The sequence below is a fragment of the Hermetia illucens genome, chromosome 1 (assembly GCF_905115235.1).
Source record: "Hermetia illucens chromosome 1, iHerIll2.2.curated.20191125, whole genome shotgun sequence".
Classification (NCBI taxonomy): Eukaryota; Metazoa; Arthropoda; class Insecta; order Diptera; family Stratiomyidae; genus Hermetia; species Hermetia illucens.
Window position 1 is genome coordinate 209,503,231 of NC_051849.1, and position 12,747 is coordinate 209,515,977.

The following is a 12,747-nucleotide window of genomic DNA, read 5'->3' on the forward strand; positions in this document are numbered from 1 at the left end:
ACCAAACTTACCCGTAACAACAGGCTGCTGACTACCAACAAGCGATTGCTTCAACGGTGGACTTGGCACCGCACCCGTCATAATCTGGGCCTGGGCACTCTGATGCAATCCAATCACACCCTTATTAGGAGCAGCGATCTGTTGTTGATGTGCAGGTTTAGCTTGCAAGATGGTAGCTCCGCCGGGTGGCTGTTGATGAGGATGTGATGATTGATGCGCGGCATGCGTAACGATATGTTGTGATCCTATAAGACGAGCTGACTGCTGGGTGGGTACCAGGTGAATTGTATTGGGCGTCACATTGGATGGTTTTCCCGTGTTGCCTACATTTCCGCCCTGCTGTTGTGCTACGTGATGTTGGACTGATGGTGGTTGCCCGGTTTGTACTATATGCGCAGGCGGATTGCCGGAATGCTGCTGTTGATGGTGGGGTTGTTGCTGAGGTTGGACAGGAAGTTGCACTTGTTTGCCCAGCTGATGGGTGACAACAGAAACAGTAGATGATTGCTTCTGAAGATGCTGCAATTGTTGTGCTTGTTGCTGTTGTACTTGCTGTGATGATGGACCTTGCTGCTGTGGCATATGAGGCATAGTTACTTGGATAGTTTGAGGCTTTCCACCTACTGTCGCCTGAATTGGCGTGGCCTGTTGGATAATTTTGCCACTTTGGACGACTGTGGCGTACTGGGTTTGGGGCGGTTGAATCTTATTGCTGTGAATCACCACCGGTTGATGTTGGGCGATAATCTGTTGACTACCACTAATCGGTTTCGTCACCACATGCAGGAGTTGCACAGGCTGCTGAGAAGACGGCACTTGATCTGATTTTGCCACGACAGTTTGTTGAATCCGAGGCGAATGAGCCACGGCAACTTGAACCGCAGCACTTGATGGAGGTATGTTCACATACAAATTATGAACTGGTTGCCCTGGATTTTGCTGCGAAATCTGACCGAGATTTATAGCTTGCTGAGGTTGTGTTGGCATTCCTGTCTGGGTGACATGACGAGTCACAATATTCGATTGGACGATAGTCGTTTGCTGGGGTTTAGACATGTTAGGATTCGACACAACCGTGGTCGTTGGCTGGGTCACAACTCCAGTAGCAACTTTCACAACACTTTGACTCACAATTGGTTTACTCAGAGTAGTGTTGTGCTGACTGTTAAGCATGTGAGCCTTCAGGGGATGAGTCCTAGGAGGTTGTGACTGCAGTGGCGGTTGTTGTTGAACGGACTGCGACTGAGTATGTACAACTGTTGGTGGGTGCATTTGCGATGGTTTTTGCTGAAGTTGCATTTGAGGTTGTTGTCCTTGGCCATGGTCCTGTGGTTGTTGTGAATTGGGCTGCGCCTGAGAGACCTGCACGTGCGGCGAGTCTTGAGACGAAACATTCGGAGCCTGGTGTTGCGCGGACTGTACATGAACCTGAACTTTTTGAACTTGCTGTTGAACCACGACATGCGCAATTGGCGTTTGAGAACGAGCTCCCCCGGATTGCAAGCTTCCTTGTGGAGGTACGCTTGATGATGTTACGGGAGGTTGCTGCTGTGATGTACTCACAACGACAGTTGGCGGTTTTTGCGTTTCTATCGTAACTGTAGCAGTCTCGGGTTGTTTTAATTCAACCGATTTCTGTTTAGCATTTTCATCCAACTTGGCATCGTCTCTGGATAGAAGAAGTTGACTTACATGCTTTCCTACAAGTTTAGCATTGGCCGGAGCTATAGGTGCTCCAGGCACTGGCACATACTGTCCTTCTTTGCTCTGTTGAACTACCGTCAATACACCGGTAACTGGGTCTATCAAAGCCAGTGTTTCAGAGGGATCTCTAGGCTTCGAGGTCGGTCTCTCGAGTGGTTTGTTATTTGGAGACGGTGCAGTAACGCAAACTGAAGTAGGAACGTTTGTTGCCGCTTCTTTGTCCTTATTCGCAACTTCCATAGCAGACTTCTTATCGGAACTTGAAGCTGATTCAATTTCGCTGGCAGTTGATTGCTGCTGTGGTGGGTGCTGCTGTGGTGGATGCTGCTGTGGTGGATGCTGCTGTGGTTGGTGCTGCTGTGGTTGATGCTGTTGCGGTTGATGCTGCTGTGGTTGGTGCTGTTGCGGTTGATGCTGTTGCGGTTGATGCTGTTGTGGATGGTGCTGTTGCGTTTGCACTTGCGCCGGTGATTTGATCGACTTCTCATCGAAATGTGCGCCTTTCTCGTCACTACTATCCACAGAAGTTTCACTAATCTTTCGATCCTTCGACCGACGATTAGCTCTAGGTGACTTCCGAGCATCGACCATTTTGTCTACAGCAGGTTGTAGTGGCGCTGTTCTTGGTGTACTTACTTGCGCTGAATTTCTCGTCGATCTTCTTGGAGGTGTTTGCGCTCCAGGAGGTATCTTTGGTGAGCTAGAATTACGCACAACATCCTCAATAGTATCGTCTACAGTATTACGAACCGCAGCAACACCGCCATCTTTCTCCAAAAGGCGCCTCGATTTCCTGGTATTCGTTGCTGGAGTGGGGAATTCTTCTCGTTCCTTTTGCTCTTTTTGCGGTGGTGTCGTTGCTTCAGGAGCCACTTGTGTCGATGGAGGTTGAGGCTGTGCCATAGGAGTCGCTGACAATGGAGCAACCGCCGGAGCAGGCTGTGGTGGTTGGGATGGTGGTGCAGGACCGGTAATAGCCTTGGTCTGGATGACTTGTGGGGCGGCTTGGCCGGGACTTTTGATTGTCAAAATCAAACGTGGACGTTCAGCCTTTGTTGAAACATTTTCTTCGCCGGAATCTTCATGGAACTCGTAGACATCTTGATCGGAACCTTGCTGTCGTGTTTTCTTCTCGCCTGCCGCAACAGCAGGGGTAGAAGCAACAGCAGGGCTTCGTGATTGACCGCCACGCCCTTTTCGGCCTCTAGCGCCTTGAGCTGTTTTGCCTCGACGGGTTTGGACACCTTCAACATTTGGTGCAGGCGATTGTGGTGTAGCCGCAACGGCAACTGGGGCAGGAGCAGCTTTCTTTCCTCCGCGATTAGCACGTCCGCCTCGTTTGCCACCTCGAACCGCCTTTCCTGATTCAGTTGATTCATCAAACTCTTCCTCATCATGGGTATCCTCACTCTTTTCAGGTTCGGTGATGTTACCAGCCTCGGAATGCTCCGGTTCTTTCTCCTGGGCAGGGACGGAAGTGGCTGCTGGCGTCTCCGTGGCCTTTTCTGTAGTTGACTCTTTTATTTCAGTAGCAACTTTCGATGGTGTTTTCTGAACATCTTCCTTAATTTCGGTTGGAGTCTTGTCCCCGCTCTTGTTAATTTGAGTGTCTTCATCATTCGAACAAAGAGCGTCGACTTTCTTGATTACAGATTCGATGTTCAGATTCAGTTCCTTCGCAGACCAATCCTCCTTAGAATCCTGTTCAAGCTGATCATCTATCGGTACTGAGAATTTGCTCACATTTTCCTCCGAGAGAACCGTATTCTGAGCAGGCTGAACCGGCGTTGCAGCTGTCTGTGACTTGATAACCGAGACGTTCTCAAGTTCTTGTTGCTGCTGTTGTGGCGACAAGGATTTCGGTTCTGATTTAGCCACATCTTTCTTTGTATCATTTGTATTCGCTGCAGAATGGACTTCAGGTTCACGTTCTTTTGGAAGAGCAGTCAGTTCCACCGACTCTGCATGCTCCTTCTCCTTCGTTTCAGGTGGCGCCTTCGTTGGCGATTCAACTCTGGTCACGGTCTTCTGATGATTTTGATCTTCATTCACAGACGGCTTGGAACTGCTGATAACCAATGGAATCGTAGTAGTCTGCGCCTGCGAAGCTTGCGAGTTTGGTTCTTGCGCTTGAGAGGCAGGAATTTGAACCTTCACGGTGGCTTGATGGATTATGTTCGGAATGGTGGTCTGGTGCAGTTGTGCCGGTATCTTCTGTTGGAATATCAAAGGCGAAGACACCTGATTTAATGGCGGTTGCCTTTGCTGCAGGATAATCGGCTGAGAAGGCTGCGATATTTGCGGCTGACTTGGCATTTGAGGTACGTTTGGCTGCTTTGGAGTCACTTGAGGTTGCTGTTGTCGCACCACAACTAGGTTCTGCTGGATCCGGGCTTGCTGTAGGTCTTTGTTGGCCATGGTTTGAACAAGCTGAGCCGGCATTGGCACTGTGATTTTGTGAGTGATGTCCTTGCTCAATTGTTGCGTCTGCGAAGCTTGCGGTGCACAAGGATGGACTTGCAACACCTGCTGCTGAACGATACGGTGCCCTGGCAAAACTTGCGGCGGCGCCTGTTGGCCAGGTTGTTGCGATTTCTGTTGCTGCTTCTGCTGCATTTGGATGATTTGGGCCGTGTGTTGTTGCTGGTGGTGGAATTGCTTCTGGTGTTGCTGTATTTGAATTTGTTGTCTCTGCTGCATCATTTGTTGCTGGAACATTTGCTGCTGAGCAATTTTGTTAACCATTTGTTGCTGCATCTGTTGAGATTGAGATGGTGGATGCGGTGCAGAGGATCTTGGCGACTGTACAGTCTGCAAATGTTGATGTTTGCTAACCGACTGAGGCGGCGACTGCAGAACGACTGTCTGGTGAGATGGACCCTTACTTTGAGTCACTTGAATCGGCACAATTTGCTGAATCTGTGCCGGGCTATACGTTTCAATTACAGATTTTATTGTGGGTTGTGTAGCTAATTGGATAGTGGGTGACTGCGCCTGACCCGCAATACTTATCGGTGAACCGGACGAGCTGGATGTCGGGGTCGTCACCCGAACGCTTTGGTACACTGCAGTTTGGGGCACGATTGGTTTCTGGTCCTTGCTGTCCCCGGTTGTAATTATTGAAGCATGAGCAGTGTTCGGTTGTGGCAATATTATGTTCGTCTGTTGAATAGGCTTCGAAGTCGGCGCCAACACTGTCGTAACAGGAATTCTGTTCAGAGTGATGTTTCCTTGGCTGGCAGTCTGCGATTGACTTGCAGTTGGGGTGCTTGGTGGCGACATCAACTGCCTTTGCTGAATAACCATATGCGCTGGCATTACTGGACTCAACTGAGTTGGATGTCGTATTCCCGCCGCTGCATTTGCTCGCATGCTAGGACTCTGAGGTGATGAGACTCTGACGTTCACAAACTGAGCGGCAGGTGATTGCTGTCCCATCGATTGAGGAACTTGCTGTTGTTGAATGTGCCTTGGGGATGGCATGCGGTGATCACCTCCTGCACTAGGGCGTGGTGATAACGTCACGTTAATTGGCGGATACACAAACGTCGCCGATTCAGGGATACTGATAGTTGGCGGTTGCATCACAAATTGCGTCTGTGCACGCGATGTTGTCAGCGTTGGTTTTGGCGACACGGAAATTGATGGCGACGCAGGTGTTGGCTGCTGCTGAACTGGACTCTGACTGCTCCTTCGCGGAGTTGTTGCGAATGGGATTTGAGGGCTAGAGCGCTCTACTTTTTCTGCTACTTCAACAGGCTTCTCAGGTTCCGGTTGTGGTGTACTCCTCGCTTCAGCCTTCTTCGGAGTTTCGACTTCTTTATTCACTTTCGGTTCGTTTGTATTCGCAGTTATCACTGACGTTGCATTGGTTTGAACCGCAGGTTTCGTTTCAGATGCAGATGAAACTGCTGCTACTGGAGGCTTTCTGGTCGAAGCTTCAGTCGCTGGCGGCGAATTTTCTGGTTGTTGGTCTTCTGTCTTCTGACTATCGTCTTCCGGTTCCTCAGTATCAGTATCGATTTGTAGATCTTGCTCAGACTGTGGAGTATCTGGTTTTATCTCAATATCCTCAGTGCTTAGGCTCTGGACAGCCTTGCGCATCTCTTCCGCCTCTTCCTCCGGAATAATAGGTTCAGTGGAATCCTGAACCCCTACCTCCTCCTCGGGTTGGATTTCACAACCATCATCACCAAAGGAGTAGTCCCCGGTGTTCGTACCAAAGCTCTCGCCGAGTAATGCTGCCACTGCATCCTCTGTTTCTTCCTGCGAGATCACTACCCTCGATTTCTCTTCAATTTTGTCTACTTTGGTGTCTAGCGGACTATCGATGACTATCTTTGGCTCCTCGACAATTGGTGGATCCAGATTGGGCGAAGTGAATTCAGTTGAAATAGACTTCACAGCCGATTCACTGATCTTCTCGTCAAGTTCCACATCGAAGCCTGGGATGAATTTATCTGGTTTCTTCTTGCATTCAATAGGTTTCGCGGCGTTTGAACTGATTGTTGGCGTCTTGGGTATGGGGCTGATCATATTGGGTTGCTCCCGAGACAAGGGCGAAATGGAAAGGTTCAAGTCAGAGCTAGAATTGTTCTTGCGAGGTGGACTCTCATCCAGAAGGCAAGGTAAACTTGGCGATGGTTTGCAGAGCTCTTCACTCTTTTCGCCGACGTCTGTAGGAGATGAAATCTCAATCGAAAGTTTATTTGGAATCTGGGAAAGAGTGGGCAGTTCATTGTTGTGCGTCGATGAGGCGTGATGATGATGCTCGCGCTTCTGATGCCGCTCCTCTTTCGACCGTTTCTTCTTCTTTTTCTTCTCTTTAGATTTGTGTGGCTCCGTGTGTTCTTTCTTTTCTTGCGACACCAACTCCATGCTATTCTCATCCCCGTCGGAGAATCGAAACACATCATGCATGTCACTCTTGTGTGTTGTTGCTGTCGAAGGTGTCGTCTCTTCGGTGAGTTTATTGTCGGAGTCCTCCATCAGCTGCGCCTCCAAGGCGCGACCAGCCTCGTCCAAATCCACACTGTTCTCGTCCTCGTGCTTCTGTTGTTGGAATGCTGCCAAGGCGTGCTGCTCTCGGTTTCGCTCACGCTCTTTGCGCTTCTTCTCGCGTTTCTCCTTCCGGTGCCGTTCACGCTCAGCATGTGAACTGGTCTTTTGTTTATTTTCTTCATTCTCCTCGACCGTATGTGATTTGGGCGTTAATGGTTCTTGTTTGTATGGATTCAAAGCTGCAGATACTACAGGTTGCATGTTATGTCCCGTTGAAATGTTATCATACAACAAAGATGATGAAGAGTCCTTCGGAATCGAGTCAGACATTGAAAGCTGAGTCTCATCATCTGATATTGGTCCAAATATATCCTCCATCTTCTCGCCGCTGCGTTTGGACACTCCTGTTGTGCCGGCATCTTGTCCATAGCGTTCTGCAGACACTTTTGACTTCTTCGACTTTTTCAACCGATGACGTTCCTCCTTCGATAGTTTCTCGTACTCTTCCCGCGACTTTTCACGCTTCTTCTCCTTGCGATCTTTGTGTTTCTTCTTCTCAGGGAAGTGTGGCATTGACGAAGCTATCGATGAGGAATTTGAGGTCACAACGGTTTCTCGTTTCAGCTCATCGAAAACATGCTCCATGGATGTTGGAGAATGCTTTTCGAGCTTGATATCCATCCCTTTATCACTCTCAATTTCCGATGCATGTGAAGAAGCAAGCTTCTGACGTTTCTTGCTCTTCTTATGCTTCTTGCGGACATCCGAGGCGAATAGCTGTTCAAGAACGGAATCTTTACTTTCCACAGCACTTCCAGAGCAAACATTCGCTTCAGATTCGGAAACGTGACTGCTGTAAATGTCGTCGTTAGGTTCCTCTTTGATCTCGATCTTCAAACCGTAAGAGGACTCCTCCGGAAGCTCTTCCTTCTCCGTCTTTATCACGCCAAATCTATTCGATTTCGTCTTTCTCTCCGGCTCATCTTCAACTTTAACCTCTTGCTTGATGGACATGTTGTCGTGTTTGTCGCGTGATTCCTCCAGGCCTTCGCGACTTTCTGATTTGATTCTATTCAATGACTCTGTGTCCGATGAATCAGACACGATTCTCGTCGATCTAGAGTTTCGTTTTGACGATATTTTCTTGCATGGGATTGACTTTCCGGGGATGCTTCCTCCCTCTGAACTCTCTCCATCGCAAATTTCCTTCAATCGGGCCGGATTGTACTGAACTCTTCGAACATCAGAGTCTGAGTCCGAAATAAGCGAATCCTTAATTCGGTTCATCATCGAGCTTTCTTCGTCCGACGAGCTGTTGATGAAGCCACTTCGCTTATATTTCGTTGGGCGATCGTCGAAATCAGAATCCGAATCACCATCGTAGCTGGTTGATCGCTTCTTCTCCTCACGTTTCGCCCGGCTCTGCTTCAATTGGCTGAATTTCGCCTTGATCTTCTTCTCCTCCTCTTGTTTCTGCATATTCTTACACGACCGGGCTTTCACCTTGTCGTACATTGACACGTACGGTCCATCGTCCAGGATATCGAAAATGGAATGCTTCTTGGGTTCATCCGAATCGGATTCGTTCGAGCTTTGAGTCATCTTACGCGAGGGTGGTTTGTTTCGCGATTTTTCAGGCAAATTCTTCTGAATCGATTCCTCTGACCTCGCCGACAGTTTTCGGTCGTGGCGATTGTGGTCATGGCGTTTCGAATCAGATGATCGTCGATGGGGCTCCTCGTCGTGTTCGTGTCGCTTCTTTTCCTTGTGTTCTTTTCTGTTTCGATTTCGTTGTTGCTGGTGTTGATGATCGTCATCCGAGGACCGAATGTCGTGCATATCGAACATGTGTCCCTTTTCAGTTGGACTACGGATTTCAATGTCTTCTTTGTCCATGCTGGCACTTGATGATTTTTTGTGCTTGTGCGACGAGGCTTTATCGTATTTTTTATGATCCTTGTCTTTAGCCTTTTTCTCTTCAAAGCCTGAATCCTTTCGACATCGCTCGTCAGGACTAAGAAGCTTGTCTTCAGAATTTTTCGTCAAGGAACTGGCCCGATTGTGTGATTTATGGTGTTTCGACGAGGACCGATTGGAATCTTTCGAGTCTAGACGATCCAGAGTTTTACGACTTTCTGCGTTTGTTTTCAGGCGTTTCGGATTCTCTTCGGCATCGATGCTGTCTTGCGAGCTCAGACGGCGTTTCGTCATCCGTACAGGTGACGTCGCCGATACTCGCCGTTTAGTTTGGGGTGCAGGCAGGGAGTTGTCGTCATTGATTGTTGAATTTGTGTCATTATTGTTGTCTTTATGATGGTGCTTGTCATCTTTGTGGTGATGAAACTGACGTAGATGCTGTGAGAAGTCTTCTTGCTTCACCCGGTGCTCGCTGATTCGTTCACCAAGGTCTTCAAGCTTTATGTCAGCATCATGATCGGAACGTTCTTCGACATTCGACTCTGTCTGTTGCTCAGACATTCGTCGTTCTTCTCGATCTTTGCGATCCCTTCGATCGCTATCATCGCGATCTTTCCGATCTCGTTTGTCGGTTGCATGTTCCTCCCGTTCTTTCGTCTCCGAACGCTCACGTTCTTTCCTCTCTCGTTCTTCACGCTCTCGTTGTAGTTGTTCCTCGCGCTCTTTTCTTTCCTGCTCTTCTGCTTGTTTTTCTCGCTCTTCTCTCTCGCGACGCTCACGTTCCTCCTTATCACGCCGTTCGCGCTCATCTCGCTCTCTTTCACGGCGCTCACGCTCCTCTCGTTCGCGTCGTATCGCTTCTTCCCGTTCCCTTCGTTCGCGTTCTTCACGCTCACGTCGGAGAGCATCTTCTCGCTCTTTTCGCTCCTGCTCCTCACGCTCTCTCTTGGCAGCTTCTTCTCGTTCTCTTCGTTCGCGTTCTTCTCTTTCACGGCGCAGGCACTCTTCACGTTCACGTCGTGCAAGTTCTTCGCGTTCTCGCCGTTCGCGGTCTTCTCGTTCCTTGCGTTCGCGTTCTTCACGCTCACGACGTTCTCGCTCCTCACGCTCCTTGCGTTCACGTTCTTCTCGTTCTTTCCGCTCACGCTCCTCACGTTCTTTACGCTCACGCTCCTCACGCTCTTTTCTGTCGCGTTCTTCTCGCTCCTTGCGAGCAAGTTCCTCTTGCCGTTCTCGTTCCTCCTGTTCACGACGTTCACGTTCTTCACGCTCCCGCTGCTCCTTTTCCTCTCGTTCCTTGCGTTCTCGTTCTTTCCGTTCTCGCTCCTCCGCTTCGCGTTGTTCAAGCTCCGCCGCGGCTTTCTTTTCCCGTTCTTCCCGTTCTTTCTCTTCCTTCTCACGGCGTTTCTCCGCCCTACGATCTGACTTTTCCTTGTCTGAACGTTTCGTTGAACCGCCGGAAGTGGACGAGATTCTTTCATTCACTTCCTTCCCACTGGGATCCGATTTCTTTGACCGCTCATCCTCAGCTTGTAGCCTCTCATTGGTAGTTGTATCTTTTTCGTGAACATCACTTGCCTCGTCCTTGTCGTCAGAGGAAAATGAAGTTTTCCGCTTGTCGATTGATTCACTTCGAGACTTCTCGCTTTTGCTTTTCTTTGTATCGCTATCGTTTCGATGGTTCTGCTTGTGAATTTTATCCGCTTTCTTCGATTGATTTGCCGCCGTCGACTTAGGGTATGTTGATTTCGTCGAGGACAAATCTGCACTACTCCGACGGGACGAGCTTGATGTTGTCGTCGTCTCATTGGACTCGTCTGACTTTGCTGTTGTTGTCACTGGCAGTAGGTTGGGAGACAGAACTGATAACGATGTCTTCACAGTTCCAACATTTGTACTTCCTGGCACTGACGCCGATTTGCACAGCACTCGGTTAGGATTGCTCGTACCCGCGGCCGCTCCTCCACCCGGAGTTGAAGGCTGAGAAAGCGACTGGGTCACGGGCTTCTCCTGCAAGCTATAACTCTTCGTAGCTGTAGCAATCTTTGGTTTAGTTTGGGGTGTTGATAAGACTGGAGTTGTCGGTGGAGTTGTAGGAGTCATCACAACGGGAGGATGACTGGGGAATGGATACTGTAAACCTTTTGCAGGTTGCGCAGGAACCGCGGCAGCCTGTTGTGAACTCGCTGTCTTGGCCATGGTGGCCGCGACTACGGGAGAAGGCGACGGACTGTTGTACGGCGACATTGCCTGCGGACTGTTCATCGGTGAATTCAATCTTTGCAGTGAATTCACACTGGGCGAATGGAATACTGACGACTGAGCGGCATTCTGTTTCGCTGCGGGATTTCCACCCACAACCGGCGTTTTCGTCGCCGCCAGGTTTGGAATGCCAGGCGACGTGGACACCAATGAGCTTCTCGCGATGTTCGAGAAATCCCCAGGCTCGTACTTGTCGCTGATGTTTTTCAGCCGCTGTAGATCATCATCGAAAATCGATTTCTTCGCAAGCACTCGTTTCGCGAATTCTGATGGTTTCACCTCGTTCACGTCAAGTTCCAGGAATTTATGCCTCGATTGCGTGAAAAACGCCGGATGTTCGGGGGCTGTAGCGTGTGAGCTAACTGTGTTTCGTCCACCACCACCAGACCAGATTTCGTACATCTCGTCGAGGGTTTTCAGACGCTCCTCTATCGACGGACTTGGGCTCATCATCGCTCCATCCGAGTCGCTCGAGTTAGAACTCAGCGACCGCGGCCTCAGAGGACTTGACGGCGGCTGTTCGCCGGAGGTATAATTGGAGCCGCTCGGATGGTGGTAGTTCGGGTGGTGCGGCTGCTGGTGGTGATGAAGATGAGGCTGTTGCGCTTGGTGGTGGTGATGGTGATGATGGTGCGACAACGACGACGATGACGAACTGTTCGACCCGCTGCTGTTGTTGGACGAGTGGTGATGGTGATGATGATGATGAGCCGAAGGCGCGGAGAGCCTCGCCGCGCCCACCAGCGACGGAGGTGGGCTCGACAACGTATTACTAAGACTAGAGTGACTATTATTACTGTTTAACAGCGCCGAAGAAAAACTCGAATTATTCAATAAAACGCTATTACTACTCATATTACTAATATTCGTCGATGAAGAAGAATTAATCGAAGAAGAACTATACATTTGTCCTGTATGTAACGACGACGACGGTCCGCCACACGACGATGTCGCCTGGCTCCCCACACCGCCGCCGATTGCACTGGCGGCGAGCCGATGCTGCTGAAAAAATTGTATTCCAAATTTCGGCAGCGGCAACATCATGGGTTCGTGCGGTTTATCGCGGGGTATTCTACGTGGTTCTGACAGCGAAACTTCTGGTCGCTCATCGCACAGAGGCGTGCCCGGTCGCGATCCGTCCGCACTTTCTCCTCCCGACGCCTCGTGCGAATGATGTGAGTGCAACTGATGTCCTCTCCCCCGTGACGAATGATGCTCGTTAGAATCGCTGCTTGTGCTATTAGACAGCGCTGCTGACGATCCTGCTCCTCCCACCAGGCAACTGGCGCCTGTTCGACGCCTTTTGCATGGTACCGAATGCGGGGCCGCGTAGCCCATACTTGACGATTCCGGCGGTCCTATACTACTCGCTGATCCGCTGTGGCGAATCGACGAACCGCCACTTCCACCGGAAAACATTGCTGACGATGCGCCAGCTCCTGTTGTGGCGCCGACTGATATTTCCGTGGACGGTCGACGACTACTCGACGACGACGACGATCCTGTTGCCGCCGCCGCCGCTGCTGCTGTCGAGCTTGAGGATAATTGGCTACCATACTTAAGGTTAAGGCTGCATTCAGATAGACGTCTCACTTCTACACATTTCCGATGGTGAAGCGAGCAATTCGTCACATTGCTATGGTTGCTATATACATCACAGTTGGAGTCGCCGATAAGGGGATTCGTCGGCGGTAAACTACTACTAGTATTGTTGCTACTCGTGTTATTGTTTGAATTACAATCGTGCGGACCGGGCGGCGTCGGGCCCGGCAGCATCGATCCCGACGGAGCCGATGATGACGTCGACGATGATGTCAGTTGCGACGAAGGTTGCACAGGTTGTGTCTGGGGGGAGACAAAATT

The 12,747-nt window shown here is 50.0% G+C and overlaps 1 protein-coding gene across 3 annotated transcripts in view; it reads right to left on the reverse strand.

Annotated features, from left to right (window-relative positions):
• LOC119647196 (protein split ends) overlaps positions 1-12,747 on the reverse strand; it is a 318,856-nt gene that overhangs the window by 12,670 nt on the left and 293,439 nt on the right. For all 3 annotated transcript variants that reach the window (XM_038048008.1, XM_038048009.1, XM_038048007.1), the window contains one exon: positions 12-12,729. In XM_038048008.1, coding sequence (XP_037903936.1) covers positions 12-12,729 — 12,718 coding nt within the window. The remainder of the gene's footprint in view (positions 1-11; positions 12,730-12,747) is intronic.